This window comes from Lipotes vexillifer, unplaced genomic scaffold (assembly GCF_000442215.2).
Source record: "Lipotes vexillifer unplaced genomic scaffold, Lipotes_vexillifer_v1.1 scaffold875, whole genome shotgun sequence".
In the NCBI taxonomy this organism is placed as follows: Eukaryota; Metazoa; Chordata; class Mammalia; order Artiodactyla; family Lipotidae; genus Lipotes; species Lipotes vexillifer.
In genome coordinates, this window is record NW_006792177.1 from 2,327,544 (window position 1) to 2,346,288 (window position 18,745).

At 41.3% G+C, this 18,745-nt stretch overlaps 1 protein-coding gene across 1 annotated transcript in view; it reads right to left on the bottom strand.

Moving 5' to 3' along the window:
* The window catches only part of DNAAF9 (dynein axonemal assembly factor 9), a 189,723-nt gene that overhangs the window by 110,908 nt on the left and 60,070 nt on the right, over positions 1-18,745 (bottom strand). Inside the window, exons 4-8 of the mRNA XM_007465433.1 lie at positions 17,878-17,957; positions 13,726-13,845; positions 10,613-10,737; positions 9,273-9,369; positions 8,194-8,300 (exon numbers count right to left, since the gene is read on the bottom strand). Of these exons, the coding sequence (XP_007465495.1) occupies positions 8,194-8,300; positions 9,273-9,369; positions 10,613-10,737; positions 13,726-13,845; positions 17,878-17,957 (529 nt within the window). The remainder of the gene's footprint in view (positions 1-8,193; positions 8,301-9,272; positions 9,370-10,612; positions 10,738-13,725; positions 13,846-17,877; positions 17,958-18,745) is intronic.

Sequence of the window (18,745 nt, forward strand, 5' to 3'; positions counted from 1 at the left end):
TATATATATATATATATACACACACACACACACACACATACGGTATATATACATATATATGTATATATACACATACATATATATGTATATCGATATGTATATATGTATATATATATATATCGATATACATATATGTATCACTGTCATGGCATTTAGGCTTGCTGTGAGTTAGTTACTTGGGACCCCAGCTCCTGTAGTACTTTCTGCCACAACCAAATGACAAATGTTTATGTATTCCTCTGTGTAGCTCCTGCAGGCCAAGTATATAGAAATGGTACTAGTGCATAGAAAAGGAAATAGAAATACTAGTTACTATTATGTTATATACATAGTAGCTAATATTTATTGAGGGATTAACATATGTCAGATCCTATTCTAAGCAATTTTCACGCACTAATTCATTTAACACTACAGGAAACCAATGCAGTAGGGATAATTGTCATTCCCGTTATGTAGAACATTTAAGTACCTTAGATACTTAATTACATGAACATGTCTTTTCTTATTCTTGTGAACTGCTACGATTTTACTCTGTTTGCTCACCTCTTGCCTTCTGCCTCTTCTATACCATCATTTGCAAGGCTCCTATAATTATAAAAGCTGATGTTACATCAGCCCATTCCCCTGGTGGTCTCATTTCCTGCAGGAAAGAGTCCAGACCCCTTAGTTTATCGATGCAGCTCTTCCTAATTTGGCCTCAGTCTTTTTTGCATCTGTATTTTCCTCTCTCCCTCATTTACTCTATGCCCTAAATCACTTGGAAGGACCACATCTCTGAGTCAGTTCTAATTATGTTCTTCATCCTAAAATGTCCTTTCCTGAGCTTGCCTGCTGAAAAAAAAGTGAATATTCCATTGCAGCCCTTGATCACGCCAAAGGAAACTACCATCAGCTCCTGCCCGGATGATTAAAACAGTCTCTTGCCTGATGTTTCTATTTTTCCTCTAGACCCTGCTCTCCCCAAAGGGCTCCCAACACAACTCAAGAGAATTTCTTTAAAGTCAAATCTTGTCACTGCCCAGCTCACACTCTATAACTGCCTTCTCATCATACTCAGAATAACATATAAACCCCTTACGTTTCGTCTGAGATCCCACATGTTCTGGCTAATGCCGTCTGTTTGGACTCTTCTTCCACAGCCTCTTTTTGTTCCTTCACTCCAGCCATGCTGGTCTTCTTTCTGTCTTAAGACCATGGGCTCATTCACTGCTCACCCATCATTGCCTTAGTAGACTTGTATTTATTCCCTGTGATATTGCAATTAGTAGTAAGAAATATTGGCCTCTGTCCCCAAAGAAGCTCAGAGCATAGAGCTCAGAAAACTCTTTGAATTTCCTAAGTGATAAGAGCATTAAAGGTGTTTTTTTGTTAAGTTAATAAGGTAACTTTTAGAAAGCCCATAAGGATGCGGGCTGGTTGCCAGTGGCGCCAACCTGTGATTAGTGTTGGAACTTTCAGTCCCACTCCCCAACTTGCGAGGAGGTTGGAGGGGTTGAAGGTTGAAATAATCTCCAATGGCCAATGAGTTAATCAATCATGCCAAGGTAATGAATCCTCCATAAAAAAACAAAAGCAAACAAACAAAACAACAAAACCAAAAGAGCTGGCTTTGGAGAGCTTCCTGGTGGTTGGTGGACACATGGGAATTTGGGGAGACTGGTGTGCCTGGAGAGGGCATGGAAGTTTCAATCCCTTTCCCCGGCCCTTGCCCTATGCAACTCATCTATCTGGACATTCCTGAGTTATATTCTTTTATAATAAACTGCTAATCTAGTGAGTAAAGTATTTCTCTGAGTTCTGTGAGCCACTCCAGCAAATTAACCAAACCTGAGGAGGGGGTCGTGGGAAACTGATTTATAGCCAGTTGGTCAGAAGTACAGTTAACAACGAGAATTTGCTTCTGGAATACGAAACCCAAGCTGGAGGCTGTTGGGACCTCCAATCTATAGCTGGTTGGTTAGTCAAAGCACAAGTGAGAAACGAGGCTTGCTACTGGGGGCTGAAGTGGGGGTGAGGGGGACAGTTTTGTATGACTGAGCCCTTTACCTATGGGATCTGATGCTATCTTTGGGAAGCGCCAGAATTGAGTTGAATTGTAGGACACCCAGCTGGTGCCTGAACATTACATGTAGGGGTAGGGAACCCCTCCCCCACGTTGGAATTGGTACCAGAAAGCCTTTTTTCCCCTACCTGGATTCTCAGATGGGTCTTTCTCAGACTTCATTTACATCTCTGCTCATATGTCACCTTTTCAGACAGACCTTCCTTGGCCTCCTTATTTTGAGTGTGCCTTTTGCTCTTCCATACAATCACTAATTCTTTACCTTATCTTTTTTTCATAGCATTTCTGACCCATGAAATCACAGTGTGTATTAATCCGTGTACTTCTTTATAGACTCCCCACTAAAAAAAAACTCTATAAAGACTATATAAAGACTCTTTATAGTCTCCCCACTTAAAAAAAAAAAAAAAAAAAAAAAAAAAAAAAAAAACTCCACATATGATTCTCTGAACTTGTGAACCACAAGTATGACCACAGAACATACCCCAAGAAAGCTCCAAATGGATTAAAGAGTTAAGTATAAAGTAAAGTGAAATCATGGAATAACTAGCAGAAAGTAGATTGGAGTAGTTATCAGATCCCTAGTGGGGCACCATTTTAAATGGTGAAGTAAAATTTTTAAAAAAATCAATTGATTCAGTCATAAAACTTTTAAACTTGGAAAGAATAAGATTAAGATAACACTATATAAAATTTATATAAAATGATAAAGGTTTTGATTCTACATTACATAAGTCATGCAAATTGATTACAATAAAAAATAGGACCTCAGTGGTTCTTTGTGGCTGTCTGGAGGGGTGGGATAGGGAGGGTGGGAGGGAGGGAGACAAAGAGGGAAGAGATATGGGAACATATATATATGTATAACTGACTCACTCTCTTATAAAGGAGAAACTAACACACCACTGTAAAGCAATTATACCCCAATAAAGATGTTAAAAAAATTTTTAAAAAAATTAAAAAAAAAAATTTATCATGGTACTCCCTTCTGGCCTGCAGAGTCTCTGCTGAAAAATCAGCTCACAGCCTTATGGGAGTTCCCTTGTATGTTATTTGTTCCTTTTGTCTTGCCTCTTTTAATATTCTCTCTTTAATTTTTGCCATTTTAATTATAATGTGTCTTGGTGTGTTCCTCTTTGGGTTAATCCTGTATGGGACTCTGCATTTCCTGGAAGTGAATAACTGTAACCTATTCCAGGTTAGGGAAGTTTTCAGCTATTATGTCTTCAAGTATGTTCTTAGCACCTTTCTCTCTTCTCCTTCTAAGACCCCTATAATGCAAATATTAGTGCGCTTGATATTGTCCCAGAGGTCTCTTACACTGTCCTCGTTTCATTCTTTTTTCTGTTCAGCATCAGGGATTTCTACTACTTTGTCTTCCAGCTCACTGATTCATTCTTCTGTATCATTTAATATACTGATGATTCCTTCTAATGCATTTTTCATTTCCGTTATTGTATTCTTCATCTCTAGCAGTTCTTTATATTTTCAAACTCTTTGTTAAAAACTTCTAATTTCTTGCTCTGTGCATCCATTCTTCATCCACATTCTTTTTTTTTTTTTAATTTATTTTTTTGGTTGTGTTGGGTCTTCGTTGCTGCACATGGGCTTTCTTTAGTTGTGGCGAGTGGGGGCTACTCTTCGTTGCAGTGTGCAGGCTTCTCATTGCGGTGGCTTCTCTTGTTGAGGAGCACGGGCTCTAGGTGCACGGGCTTCAGCAGTTGTGGCATGCGGGCTTCAGTAGTTGTGGTTCGCGGGCTCTAGAGCACAGGCTCAGTAGTTGTGGCCCATGGGCTTAGATGCTCCGCAGCATGTGGGATCTTCCTGGACTGGGGATTGAACCCGTGTCCCCTGCATTGGCAGGAGGATTCTTAACCACTGAGCCACCAGGGAAGCCCCACCCACATTCTTTGATCATCTTTATGATCACTACCCTGCACTCTTTCTTGGGAAGATTGCCTTTTTCACTTCACTTAATTCATCTTCTGGGGTTTTATCTAATTCCTTTGACTGGAACATTCCTCTGTCACCTCATTTTGCCTAAGTTGCTGTTTGTATTTTTATTTATCTGGTAGGTTAATTATGTTTCCCAACTTTGGAGAAGTGGTCTTCTGTAGGAGACATCCTATGCATCCCGGCAGTGCACCCCCCTCTTGTCACCCAAGCTATATGCTCTAGGGGTTCTCCCATGAGGGCTGTGTGGGCCCTTCTTTTGTAGAGGGCTATTTGGGTGATGTGAAGCCAAGTCCTGGAGTTAGTACCAGACTACTGGCAGGCAGACCTGGGTCCTGGAGTCTGGTTTCTAGGCCTAGGGATCCCAGAGCTGGTGTCAGATCACTGGTGTGTGTGTGTGTGTGTGTGTGTGTGTGTGTGTGTGTGTGTGTGTGTGTGTTTGTATCACTTTTTTACCCATTTTTATTTAAATTTTAAAAAAATTTTGACCACACTGTGCACCTTGTAGGATTTTAGTTTCCCAACCAGGGATAGAACACCAGCCCCTGCATTGAAAGTGCCAAGTCCTAACTACTGGACAACCAGAGAATTCCCTTTTTTTCCACACTTAAAATTTTTAATTTAATTTAATTTAAGTGTGTGTGTGTGTGTGTGTGTGTGTGTGTCCTGACACAGTTGGGTTTGGGGTCCAGGGTGTCCTGAAACTTGTATTTGGCTGCTAGTGGGCAGGGGGCCGGGGCCAAAGTGGTCTCAGAGCAGGGTCTGGCCGGCAGGCTGGATTCACAGGCTGTGGGAGTCTGGTTTTCTTGCAGCTGGTGTCTGCCCCTTGGTTGGTGAGACTGGTCCAAAGGCCACAGCAGGCTTCCGGGAGGGCAGGGCTGGGGCCCAGAGGATTCTGGGACTGGTGCCTTCCCACAGGTAGGTGGAGCTGGGTCCTGAGCCTCTGGTGGGCAGGGCCATGTCTAGAGGCAGCTGTGGGTTCAGGAAGTCTTCAGGCAGCCTGCCTGCTGATGGGTGGGGCTGTTCCCCAGGCTACTGAAGCCAGGTCTTGGTGCTAATGAGCTAGAGGGAGGATTCCACAATGGTGACCACTAGCATCAGTGTCCACGTGATAGAAGGGAGCTCCCAAGGAATCGCTGCCATCAGCGTCTGTGTCCCCAGGGTGAGCTGCAGTTGCCTCTTGCCTCTCTGGGAGACTCCCCAAGACCAGCAGGTAAGCCTGGCCCGGGATCCTATCAAATTACTGCTTTCGCCCTGAGTTCCAGGGCGTGTGATATTTTGTGCACGCCCTTTAAGAATGAAGTCTCTGTTTCCCCCAGTCCTGTGGGACTCCTGATATTAAGCCCTGCTGGCCTTAAAAGTCAAATGCTCTGGGAGCTCAGTGTCCCAGTGCAGGGACCCCAGGCTGTGGGAGAACCTCTGCAATGTAATTATCCTCCAGTTGTGGGTCACCCACCTGGGGGAAAAGGACCTGACTATATTGCAAGTCTGCCCTTCCTACCGGTCTTGTTGTGGTTCGTTCCTTATGTCTTTAGTTGTAGAAGGTCTTTTCTGGTAGGTTGTGGTCTTTTTTCATCGATGGTTGCTCTGCAAATAATTCTGATTTTGGCATGCTTGTGAGAGGAGGGGGGCTCAGGGTCTTTCTACTCTGCCATTTGGCCAATCTCCCTGATTTCTATTTTGAAATTCAAATCTTAATTCTACTAATGAATTTTGAGACATAACAATATTTCCTCATGTCATCCATCTCCCTTTTTAATTCTGCTTGCTCTACCTACCATATCTCAATTCTCTTTTTACAAACTGCATTCTTAAAAAGTACAAAGAGATATTTTTCTCAATTTTTATTTTATTTCCTGGAGAAAATATTTTTTAAAAGCATGCTGATCTATCCCTGCATCTAATATGCTATGGTCTCTTTCTTACCTTTTGAATTTTTTCATAGGGTTTATCCTACCTTTCAGTACAAAAATCTTATGTTTGTCCATAAAAAGGTGAATGAATGTTTACTCTATAGTTATTCTCATTATTCAGAGGATTATTTTAGAATCTTCCCCTTGGGGAGCTAGTTAATGTAAATTTACATTACCAGGTCATACAGTTCCAGCAGCTGGAGAGTAAGAAGAAGGAAGTTGAAAGCAGGGAAAGCCCTAGCAGAGGAAATTCCCTGTACTGCTTCCAGGAAGAAAGAGTTCCCTATATCTATAACTTAGCTTGGCTCAGCCTAAATACCAAGTAAATGCTATGTGGGTCTGGCTTCCTTTCTCATGCTGGCACCTACCACATCAGGGATGAAAACATCCTCTGAATTAAGGATTTTCTTCTGGGTATGAGCATGTAATAAAAAAGTAGTTTGAAAAATTAAGTTGTAGGTGTCTGTAGTTCTCCTCCTAGCTTTCAAAGAAGGCAAGAACTTTTCTGGCTCAGGCAGTTATCAGGCCTTTAATATGTGAATCAGAGAGAAGTACAGTATAATGGCAGAGCTGATCAGTAGGCCAAACTGCTCCATACCTTAAACGACCAGGAAGGACAGAGTAAGGAAGAGAAGTGAGGTCAAGGGAAATGAGATGGAGACGAAAGGAAAGTATCTGAGAGAATGAACATTAGCGGCTACAGAGAAGGGCAGGATCTGAAGAAAGGGATCTTGAGAGAAGACTTATAGTAATAACTCTTACAATATGATGTGCGCTGTTTCCTCCTCACTGCCCATCCCATCCCCTAAAAATACCACCCTACAGGAAAAATCTACATTACCTGGATTTGACTTCATGGTATGATGCACCTTAAGGCAGAAGCCAGAGGCCTGCCCCATTTGAGCTGCATGAATTGTACAGCCTCCTAGTGCACTGCTTTCTAATTCTAATCTAGTGACAGCCCAGGGGTTAGGAGCACAGGCTCTGAAGCCAGACTCTCTTGACTGGGCCCTAGCCCTGCCACTCACAGGCTACTAGCTCTGTGACTTTGGGAAATTCATTTAAACTTTCTGTAAAATAGGGATGGTAATAGTACCTACTTTAGAGGGTTATTGTAAGAATTAAAGTTAATTCATGCAAAATGCTTAGAACAGTGCCTGGAGTATACGAGACAGTATAAATGCCTAGTTTATACAATTAATTAAAAATAAACATTACCATTATCACTAAAAATTTTAAGCTTCCTCTCTACCTCCTGTGGCTTGCCTCCTTTCAAGCCCCTCTTCTTCTAAATTAGAGGGCATTAGGTGCTATCAGGGGCAGCTCCCACAGCCTTGTTGATGTTCTGCTACCTGTGGTCAATGTGAGAAAACTGGTTTGGAGCAAGAAGAGTAGGGCTGATGTGGTGTGTGTCTCTTCATCCCTACAGCCCATGTTCCTCTACATTACAGGGTTTGCCAGGTGAGCCTCCAAACATTTCTTAGGGACACTGCTACTTCTCAGAAGGGGGTAGGAATTAGCCCTGGGCCTTGCTTCCAAAGGTCTCACTTACTTCTATCCCTAAGAGTATGTCCCCATTTCTAGCATGTCAATGTTCCCTCTCCCTAGTCTCCTGTACTGGGGGCAGGTCATTTCAGTGCGGATCCTATGGAGGCGGGTGGATACCAGGTCATCCTCCCTAATATGTACCCTGGATGATCCCCTCTCCCAGTCTCATTCATTAATTCATTTAACAAATATTTATTGGTCATCTTCTAGATGCAAAGAATACTGAAATAAAAGATACTGTTCTTACCATAAAATCTAACCCTTTTATTCCTCTAGTACACAGTACTTATACAAAATTCTCATTGCTCCTTTCATTGCTCTTGAACAGTTAAATTATACGAACTTCTGAGCTACAAACAACAATAATGCTTTTGTTCTCAAGGAGCTTCTAATCCAGAGACCAGGGGTGGGCGAATGGGTGAGTGGGTGTGACAAATGTGGGTGACATAGGAGTCAGCCTAGGGTGCTACAGTGAACTTCGAATGGGGAAAGGAGAGGAAGGAGGACAGAGAGGAACTCCAAGAATAAACGGCACAGGAGCTCAGTTTGGGGACTAGCCTTAAATAGCAACTATTTTCCATTTCAAGTCTTTTAACTTGCTCCAGGCCCTTTGGAGTCACTGCCAGCTTTTCAGAGTGTTATACACCCACATTGTGGACATTCATAAAAACAGCCCAGTGGTAGACAAAAACCAGGCACACTGCTTTTCATACATACCTCGTATTTCATGGTAAAAAATCCATCCCCTCCAATGCCCTCAAGTGCAAAGGCCTGTACAATTGGCCATTTCTCCACTACAAACATATCAAATATCTGCAAGTGACCTAGAGGAATCAAGTACAACACGTATCAAATACCGTCCTGGATATAGCAGTCTAAACCTGATCTAATGTGGTCATTAGACATCATTTCTCACAAGTTCACCACAGCCTCATCAAGCAAAATAAAACTGAAACAGATACACAAACAAGTTATAAAAATTCAGATTTCTCTACAGTATTTTTTCACATTCTGGTTTCTTAAGTAAGTAAGTAAGTAAATAAATAAATAAATAGTGGCCTACTACATCTGACTTGTATCACTAAGTGGATATATTTATTAACAGACAAATTTATTAAAACTTGGCTCCTTTCCCTTAAGAAACACAGCTAACCAACTTCCTCAAGGGAAAATTACTAAATCAAAATTTTTCTTTTCTTATAACAACAAGCTTCAATGTGCAAAGTTTTTTTTTTTTTTAATAAACAAGATACAAGCACTGCTAAGCTTGTTCATTTTTTCCCTCTGTTTTCACACTTTTTTTTTCGGCCATGCCATGTTGGCATGTGGGATCTTAGTTCCCAGACCAGGGACTGAACCTGTGCCCCCTGCACTCGAAGCACAGAGTCTTAACCACTGGACCACCAGGGAAGTCCCCTACACATTATTTTTGGGTCTTACTGTCAGCATATTTTTAACAGCTACCCAAATTACTATTTCTTATTAGCAAGAGGCCCCACATCTACACTTCAAGTATAATAAGTGGTATAGCACAGATGGCAACTATGGTAAATCCCTTATCAGTTCTTCTGACTGCTGCTGGTAGCAATGCTGTGTTGCTGCAGAAACTTCAGTTATGAATACAAGCTTGCATAGGAAAGTTCCCAAATTTCATTCTGCTTGATCCTCTCTGCCTTTAGTGAAAACAGATCAACAGGTTTCCCAGCTGAATGCCTCCACTGAAAGGAGAAGTAAGGACATTCGATTCACACACCATCCCAGCAAGGTTCTAAAATGACCAACTGTCAGATACGCACCTTGGGAGCTGTAAGGAATGCCAATTCTACTACAGTCTCGAACCATGTCCACAAAACTGGCAATTTTAAATTCTTCTGCAGCTTCCTCATCTTCATACTAAAGAAGGAAATAGAAAGGAAACAGGCTCTAATGAGACATCATACAAAATTCCATATTTTCTGTGCATTTTTATTAATTGTCCCAAATGTCCCAAGAGGGTTTTTTTGTTTGTTTTTGTTTTGTTTTGTTTTGCTTGGCCGCATTGCGTGGCTTGCGGGATCTTAGTTCCCTGACCAGGGACTGAACCCATTCCTTGGCAGTAAAAGTACAGAGTCCTAACCACTGGAACGCTAGGGAATTTCCATCAAGACGGTTTTTTTTTTTTTTTTTTTCCGGTACGCAGGCCTCTCACTGCTGTGGCCTCTCCCATTGCGGAGCACAGGCTCCGGACGCGCAGGCCCAGCGGCCATGGCTCACGGGCCCAGCCGCTCTGCGGCACGTGGGATCCTCCTGAACCGGGGCACGAACCCACGTACCCTGCATCGGCAGGCGGACTGCCAACCACTGCGCCACCAGGGAAGCCCAAGAGGGTATTTTTAAAGGCAACTTTCAGTGTTTGCTGGTCAGAAACACGTCATTCCCTTACCTTACACCACACACAAAAATCAACTCAAAATGGATCAGAGACCTAAATGCAAGAGATAAAACTTGTCCTCAAAAGTCCCCCAAATGCTCATATGGCAAGAAACGTTCTGGACCTACACTGGGTCACAATTTCCACGAAATCCTAAATCCTAAATCTTAAGTCCCAATTTGATTTCTAGCCAAATCTTTGAAAAGGGTCTAAAGGGAAACAGAAATAAATACCAAGAAATCCAAACATGGAAATGTCACAGAGCTTATCAAATTCTCCTGGGGCAGTTCCTAGGCCCGAGAGAATGGACCCAGGCCGGGGATAAAGAAGCAGGGCAGGAAGGCAGGTTCACAAGCCCACTATTAGGTCCCAATTTTAATAGTCCTTTTTGTCTCTTTCAGGCATATAATTTATTGCTAGGGTAGCCTCATAATGAAATATGAAAAGTTCCACTAAAACAAATAACCTTTTTTTGTGTAACCACATTTCACAAATTTTTATTTTTTTGGGGGGTCATGTCGCACGGCATGCGGGATCTTAGTTCCACAACCAGGGATCAAACCCATGCCCCCTGCAGCGGAAGCTTGGAGTCCTAACCACTGGACCACCAGGGAACTCCCCAATTTGATTTCTTTAAGGACTTCCTGTTCCCAGTCTATGAATACATTTTCCTGAACGAATATCGTTAGAGTGTCTCTAAGCGCCTATTTTATCGTTTCTCCTCACCTCATTTTCGGTCATGCAGTGGAAATGCAGATTTCTCCAATGTGCCACATAGGGTAAAAGATAGCGATAATTTATAGGATTACAGTACAGATGGACACTATCTGATTTAATCAATATAATCACATCTGTAAGAAAAACAAAATTAAAACACAAGATTGTCAAAAGCATTTCCTTTACACATCTTCTGCCCACATAATCAGTAAAACCATTAAAACTACAGAAACAATGTAACAAAACTCTAAACTGAAAATTCTTTAATTAGGCAACGTGCTTCAAAGTGACTACAGAACACTCAAATGTGGACAGCAAGCATTTCCTCATCCCCATGCTATGCTTCCACTACTGTGGTCCTCTGGTTATGGTAGAAAAGTCAAAAGAACAGCCTGCAGGGTGTTTCACAAAGTTCAACACAGCAAAATTTGTTGTACCAAACTCAACTGTGTACTTCGCTGTGGAGATAGATAGTAATTGGAAACTCTACAGGTAAAAAGCCACTGACGCAGGAAAACAGCACCAAATATGGCCAGTGACTGGTTCTCCTGCAGACATCAGTGTATAAAGCTCTTAGCTGCTGGCTCATCTGGCTCAAGGCAAATCGTGGGCCCGAGGATACCCCTTGCCTTGCAACCTGGGAAGGGTTATTGTATACAGATGTAAACTCTGTACACAGGAAAGGCTGGGAGGAAGGAAGTAGAAGCAAGGGATCAGCAGCTCACAGATTTAGGGAATAACCATCGATGTTGGTGGGTCAAATAAATAAAGCAATCCCAAAGGTGCAAATAAAACCAAGTAAACTAACAAACAAGCCATGGAACGGGGCAGGAATATTAAAACAGTTTGAACACTGAGAAAGAAAGCAGTCACACTTCCAGAAGAAAAGCAGAGGCTCCATTCTATGGCTCCTCAGAAACCAAAGTCATTAGGCCTCTTTCTAACAAGATGACACTAGGGAAGGGGCTAGAGGAGATGGCTGGAAGTGAGAGAGGAGCGTGGGGGCAGGAAGCAACTGAGGCAGCAGGTTTAGGGCAATGCCAACACAGTAACACAGTGTGACGGACCATAATCTACAAAAACATAAGCCCAGTGAATACTGATCTCAGCGGACTGCACAGCTGGGTGGCCTCATGAAATAAAGCTCCATGACGGTGGCCTTTTAAGCCACTCTGAGCTCCACACCTGGTCAGACCCTAGGTGTTCTAGGCAACACAGTATGGAGCAGGCTCTTCACTGCTGACTCTCAGCTGAGAGAGTCTTAGAGTTAAAAGGTAGCAAGGGATGGGAAAGAAGCCCCATCTCATTCTGCTGGGAGACCCACCCTGAATCACCTGTAGGTCACCTGCTCAATAGTGAGAGTTTGATGTCACTGAGGGCTTCCTGTACTCTATACTAACGTGTAACATACTGCAAAGAATTAGGATCCAATAAAGAAATAATGCAACAGCTACTAAACCTAATGAAGCATGCTCAGGATCTCACAAGACTGACGTCATCACTACAAATAAATTTTAACAGAGTACAGTCAGGTAAAAGAAAAAAGCATAGAGCACGTAAACTATTTTAAAAGTTTCTTTTTAAAATAAATCCTTCGTGTTTGCCTCTTTTTCTCTCAGATAATTAGGGATTGTAATGTAGAAGATAAATCTGGTGAACTCAGCTTTCTAGTTACTTGGATTTAAAAAATGAATTTATTAATTTGGAAGAAAACGCTCACTTTATAAGCACTCATTGTGCTAGGTGACAGGATAAAGACAAGATAAGCAAAAAGGAGCACCTCTGAGGATTTAAACTACTTCCTTAATTTCAGTACTGCAATGTCCTTAGCAACCTTGACTGCAGTGAATGTGTGGTTGATACAAGTATCTGCCTTTTTGTAACTGTCTAAATGAGCTGCCAAGATGAATTCTTTCCAAACCAGTATATGTTTTACAGTCTAAGAAAGCATTTTTTAAAATCAAAATCTGAAACTAAATTTGAATTGAAAAAAAATTAACAGAAGGAATAATTTCACCCTGCTTTCTGCACTTCCTAATAAAAAGAAAATCTTTCATCAATCTATAAGGATAGATACTATTAAGGACTTTACTACAGAAGAATTTTCACATACACTAGGCCAGGGTTCTTCACCTTCAGCACTACTGACAGTTTAGACCAGATCATTCTTTGTTGTGGGGAGCTGTCCTGTGTACACATTGTAGAATGTTTAGCAGCATCTCTGGCCTACCCACTCTGCCCAGTTGTGACAATCAAAAATGTCTTCAGATATTGCCAAATGTCCCCTGGGGGATAAAACTGCCCCCAGTTGAGAACCACTGTACTAGATCCACAGCAAGATTATTTCAACATCAGATGTTTGCTTTCACACGTCCCCCAGCTGCTTCACAAGAGCTGTCTCTCATCCATTTTGACTTGTCTATTCCTGTGTCTCCTGATCCACCTGGCAGACAAGTCATAATGCTAAGTATGTGATATCAGAGATAGCTCCTGGGCATCACCTCATAGCAGCATGAACACAAGGTGAGTGTCTCAGAGCCAAGGAAAGGGGAATGTAAGCAGAAAGTCTGCATTGTAGTCACAGGCATCGTCATAAATTACAGCTCACAGAAAACAATTCCCAAAGACAGAGCAGGACAAAGAGCCTTTGTTCCTAAGCTGAAGATCCACATGAAGTCCTCCTTGCAAGAGTAGCCTGCAGGCTTATCCTTGAATCACAGCTGAGAGTGCTTTCATAGGACAATGGCACATAATATGAACCTCCCAGCATGTAGAGGCAATGGAAAATTCAGAGGAAAACTAGTACCTTGCCAAGAAGATATAAAGCCAAATACTGATGTTTACTTTTTTCCTCTAAAACCGATTTATCTAGTAAACATACTCTGAAAACTACTTGTCACTAGTCTCTTATAATTCCAGCAGGTAACCTACAGAGCATATTACTTAACATATCAGCAAAAAAGAAATGTCGTTTTTCATTAATAAAAAAAGCAAAAATATACTGGATCTTCAGGCTATTTTCAATTTGATCATATTTTTCCATAAAAAGGCCATGAAATAAGAATCCAAAGTACTATATCACTTACTCCTCTCTCACACAGAGTTCACCAATATATACTTACCATCTAGAACCTCTTCAGAAAACCCTGTTTTCTCAAAATCACTGGTATTCTGATTGTACAAACCAAAGAGAAGATAATTTGCCAGCTCTCTGCAGCCTTCATTGTACCTGCTATCGATTCCTGCAAGGCAAAAAAGGCTCTGATCAGCTGTACTGTACTACGGGGAACATATGAGTCCCAACAGTTTGCCCCTGCTCAGCAAAACCCTAGTGGTTAAGTTAAAGGCAGCAGCTCAGACCAGTTTTGTGCCAGAAGCCAAACTAAACAACTCTGAAAGAAGCAGGTCTCAGCATCAAGTACTCTTACATGGATTCAAGATCTATATAGTTGAGACAGTCAAACAGCACAGAACATAGAAGCTGTTAATTTAATCAAAAGCAATTCTTGAGGATAGAAGGAACCAGAAAATATAGTCCAAGTCCTGCCATAGTTGGTTAAAATTTTTTAATACTTTCAGTTAGAATAGGAATAGGCATCAGAAAAGTATTCTCTTCTCAAAGAGACCTTTACCAAAACACGTGGAATTAAATAAAGGAGGATTAAGGTGGTTTGAAAAGAATTCAAAGAAGTAAAAAGAGGACAAGTGAATGAAACCTCAGACATCCATCATTTCACAAATATTTATCAAGCCCAAGGCCTAGCACTCTGCTGGGTGCTGAAGCATGTAGTAAACATGCCTACAGATGGTCTTCACGAAGCTTACAGTCTAGTAGGGCTGGGTCAGAGACTAATAAAAAGGAAATTAAATACTGCCTTCACAACTGCCTTTCAATGCCACAGGCACATATACTACCTGGTTCCTGGATATCTGTGAAGGCCCAGAGCTATGACTCTGGACAAGAGGGACAGGTCAAGGGCAGGAGACAGCTGGCTACGTGAGGCTAAAAGGAAGGGGCTGCGGCAGAAGGAGCTCCAAGAATGGCAATATGGCTGGAGCCTGGGAAACAGGACTGTCAGTTGTTATTCAGACCAGTGAAAAGTAATGGGCATTCAGACCAGAGGAGCTTAGAGACCACCTGTGGCAGGGGACTTCAAATATGGGAAGACTTCTTTCTGAGCTAGATCAAAGCAGCACACCCTCTTTTATGCCATCCAACACTTTACTGAAGAAAGATGAAAAAGACTCAAAAGCAGAAATTACCTGGCCTACATAAGGCCTGAAGTAGAAAGGGCTACAGAGTTAAAAATAACCAGTGGACTGGGCAGCATGTCCTCTTCTAAGGATTCCAGCTACATAAACTGCCACAAAAAATGCTAACATTAAAAAGACTGACCATGTAAAATTAAAGGTAAAAGATACTATATGTAACCACCATACTCTAGTTAATAAAGTTGTTTCCCATGGGGGAATTTTGGGCTACAAATCTGATACTGCTAAACATGCATACTGGAATTAAACAAGTAAATGGATGGTAGACGGTAGGTGCCAAATTTCTCACTGGTGGAGGGGAAGTTTACAGATAAGCAAGAGAAGGAGGCTAGAATGATCCATGTAGTAATGGGTTAGAGCTAGAAACCCTAATATGAATTCACGTTTAGCTTAATACAGTAGAGACAGTTATATAACAATTACAGATGTGTATATATACACCACTTAAGGTACACACATATATTTCCTTACTTTGTCAGCTGAGAGGGCCTAAAAGCAATGACATCCCAGTAGCGAAGAGCATACCCAGTGCCCAGATCTTGGTTTCTAATACCATTCTCCAATAAAGGAAATCAGGGCTCCTTAGAGAAATAGCTGATTACCTGACTGAAGCAGGTAATATACAAAATAAGACTGGAGCATCTTATAGTGTCAGAAAGTACAGAAGTACTAAATAAGCTAAAACTTTTATGGTGATATATCAAAAGGAGGGATGTAGGAACCAACTGAAAGAGCCCCAAAAGGCCAAAGCTGGAACAATCTGACGTAGTAGTAGGTTATAACCTAAGGTATAAATGAAGTAGCACTGGATTTTAACTCAAAGTATAAAATAAATCTCCATGAAGACATACAAACAAACGATTGAATAAATAAATAAATGGGGGTGAAGAGACAAATATCCCATGCAGAAGAATTTCAAATAATTTATGTAGACACTACCCTCCTCAAGGCAATGGAGCATATAATCCCTGCTCCTTAAGTGTGGGCTCATAGTGACTTCCTTCCAAAGAGGACAATATGGAAGGAGGGGTGGGGAGAGTACTTTACAATGCAGAACCTGACAAATATTATCTTAGCCAAGTGATCAAAGTCAATATAAACAGTGAAAAGTCTTGTTAGTATGTATCCTTGATATGTGATGAAAATGGCATGTTACTTCATTGGTCTTGCATTCCAAAATCCATAACCCCAGTCTAAGCATGACAAAAACATAAGAAAAATCCCAAAAGAGGGATTTCACATATGTCAAAACTTATCACATCGTACACTTTAAATATGTGCAGTTTACTATACATGAATTATACCACCATAAAGCTGTTTTTAAAAAAAGGTTAGCAGAAATTCAGTGAGAACATCTCCTACACCCTAATAACTAAGTGAAAAATGCCAAAGTGGAGGAAGTTGAGTCAGAGTTGCTCAGAAGGATACTGTAGAGGCTAGAGGATAGATTAAACCAACCAACCAACCAACCATGAGATGCTATGATAACTCTAATTACCCAAAAAAGCAGAATTCACTAAACCCCAGAAGCTGTTTAAAAACACACAAGTGCCTCATTGATTTCTTGCTTCATATTCACATACAGCTGTTTGTCCTGAAGGTTTTTTTTGGCTGCACCACGCAGCATGTGGGATCCTAGTTCCCTGACTAGGGATCGAACCCATGGCCCCTGCATCAGAAGCCCATAGTCTTAACCGCTGGACCGCCAGGGAAGTCCCTGTCCTGAAGGTTTATTAAGTTTTTACCTCAATCTTCACACCCAACTTCAAACATCAATTTCTGCAACATTTGTGTTTTCACTGAAAATATATATAAAAATATGTATATATATATATATATATATATATATATATGGTCTCGTGATATTCTTATAAGTAGACCTTTTTCTTAATCCTTTAGTATTCCATATTCAAGTAGCCCACATGATCACTTTTATGCTGCCTATTTTTACTAGGTTGAGCCTTAACTAACAGAAATAACAGTGTAAGTCCAGTAACAAACAGGTGATTTTATTCATAAGTAAATTCATGGCAAAGACAGCCCCCACACCCTTGATGGCTGCAGCTGGAAAGAGAATCCAGTGAGTGTTGTTTCAGCATTTGACTGGAATTCTATGCCCACCATAAACTATGTTTCTTAGCTAAGTGAGTGATGAAGCCAAGATTCAAACCCAAAACCTGCCTGGCTCCAGAGTGCATGTTTTTAACCACTCTGCCCACTGCCTATCGTAAGTTTAAATGCAAGTGCTATTAAGTGAAAAAATAAAATTATGCATAGACTATCTGAGGAAGGACAAACAAGAAAGTGGTTCGCTTCTGGGAAGGAAATTGAGTGGTTGACAGACAAACGACCTGACCTAAGCAAGTTTTATGACTCAATACTGTGAATGTAAATGAAAGTGAGATAAAGAAGGAGATTGACCTGACATAGGAAAATCTCCAAGATATACTTATCAAGTGAAAAATTTTCAATTAGATTAACAACAATATACATAAAATGTTCCCTTTATGTTAAAAATAATACAGTTGACATTATCTCTGGGGAGTGGGACTGGGTAACTGGGATGATTAGAAAATTTTGTTCATTATTATTTGTGTAATGTCTTAATTTTTAAATTATATGATGTGTTTTCATAATAAAAACAGTGTTAAAGAACAAATAAATGCCAAATTCTGCCACTCCATGGCCCTGAGCAAGTCTGTTTGATCTTCCAGAGTGTTTCCTCCTCTGTAAAAAAGGGACAACACTGCTTCTTGTAAGGTTGCTGTGAGGAGAAATGAGGTAACATGTACAGAGTGCCTGCTCTGTGGTACAGGCTCCCTATCTCACTGATATCTCACCTGACCTCATTAAAACAGCAACAGATCTCAGGGGAACAAAAGCTGGGAGAAGAATACTAACTCACAGCTTATCTCACAGTGATGATACTATTATTAATATCTTCCTGTGAACAGAAGCCAAGTTGTCCCAGCCCTGAGTCCCACCTTGTTAAAAGCACTGACCTAGGATGCAGAGGATCCCGTCGGGTTGAGACTTGCTGCTCTGGGTCAGGATGCTCTGAACCTGGCGGAGTCGACTGCAGCTGCAATAAGAACAGAAATCAGCTTCCTGAGTGCCAGCACATGAAGGCATGAGGAAGGGAACGACTGCTAGGGACGGAAACTGGTCCTTATCTGACTTTGGTATTGGAATCATAACAAGAAATTAGGGAGTATTCTTTTTTCTTCTATTTTTTGGAAGAGATTATGCAGAAGTGGTCTGAAGACTAAGTCTGAACTGCTGATTACAAACTGATGGTCAGTGGCTCTCTGGCTCAACAAAGGATGGAGCCAAAGGCCCTCTCATGATGAATGCTGGACAGGACTAGAACTGAGCAGCTGACCAGAAGGACTTCCAATGACTTCTCAATTTTGAAGTTTAATCAAAGAAGAGTTTCTACACTTACCTGTCCTAACTGTGGTCATCATTGGTCTGTTAAAAACGAAACAAAAAACAAACAGATAAAAACCAAAAACTGGCCTAAGGACCTAAAGGAAACTCTGATGTATCATCATAACTACCCCCACAGAGAGTGTCAGTAGATGGTACTTGCTCCCATTTCTGTGCAGATCTCTGATTCCATTGGTTTTAGGCATATGCCCTTCCTCCCAAACAAAGCATAAGGAGAGACATGACCAGACGTTAATATCACTTCTAAGGACTCCATGCTTTCCATATCAATCCCTCCTCCTTCCCAGAAGTCTGAGAGAGAGCTGGTCACTTTCCTGCTTGAGCCTGATTTTTCCATAAGGTCTGTCCACATCACCTTCAGGTCCAAGATCTGTCTCCAGTATTCATTCCCTAACACTCCTATATTAATTTTTTTCCCTA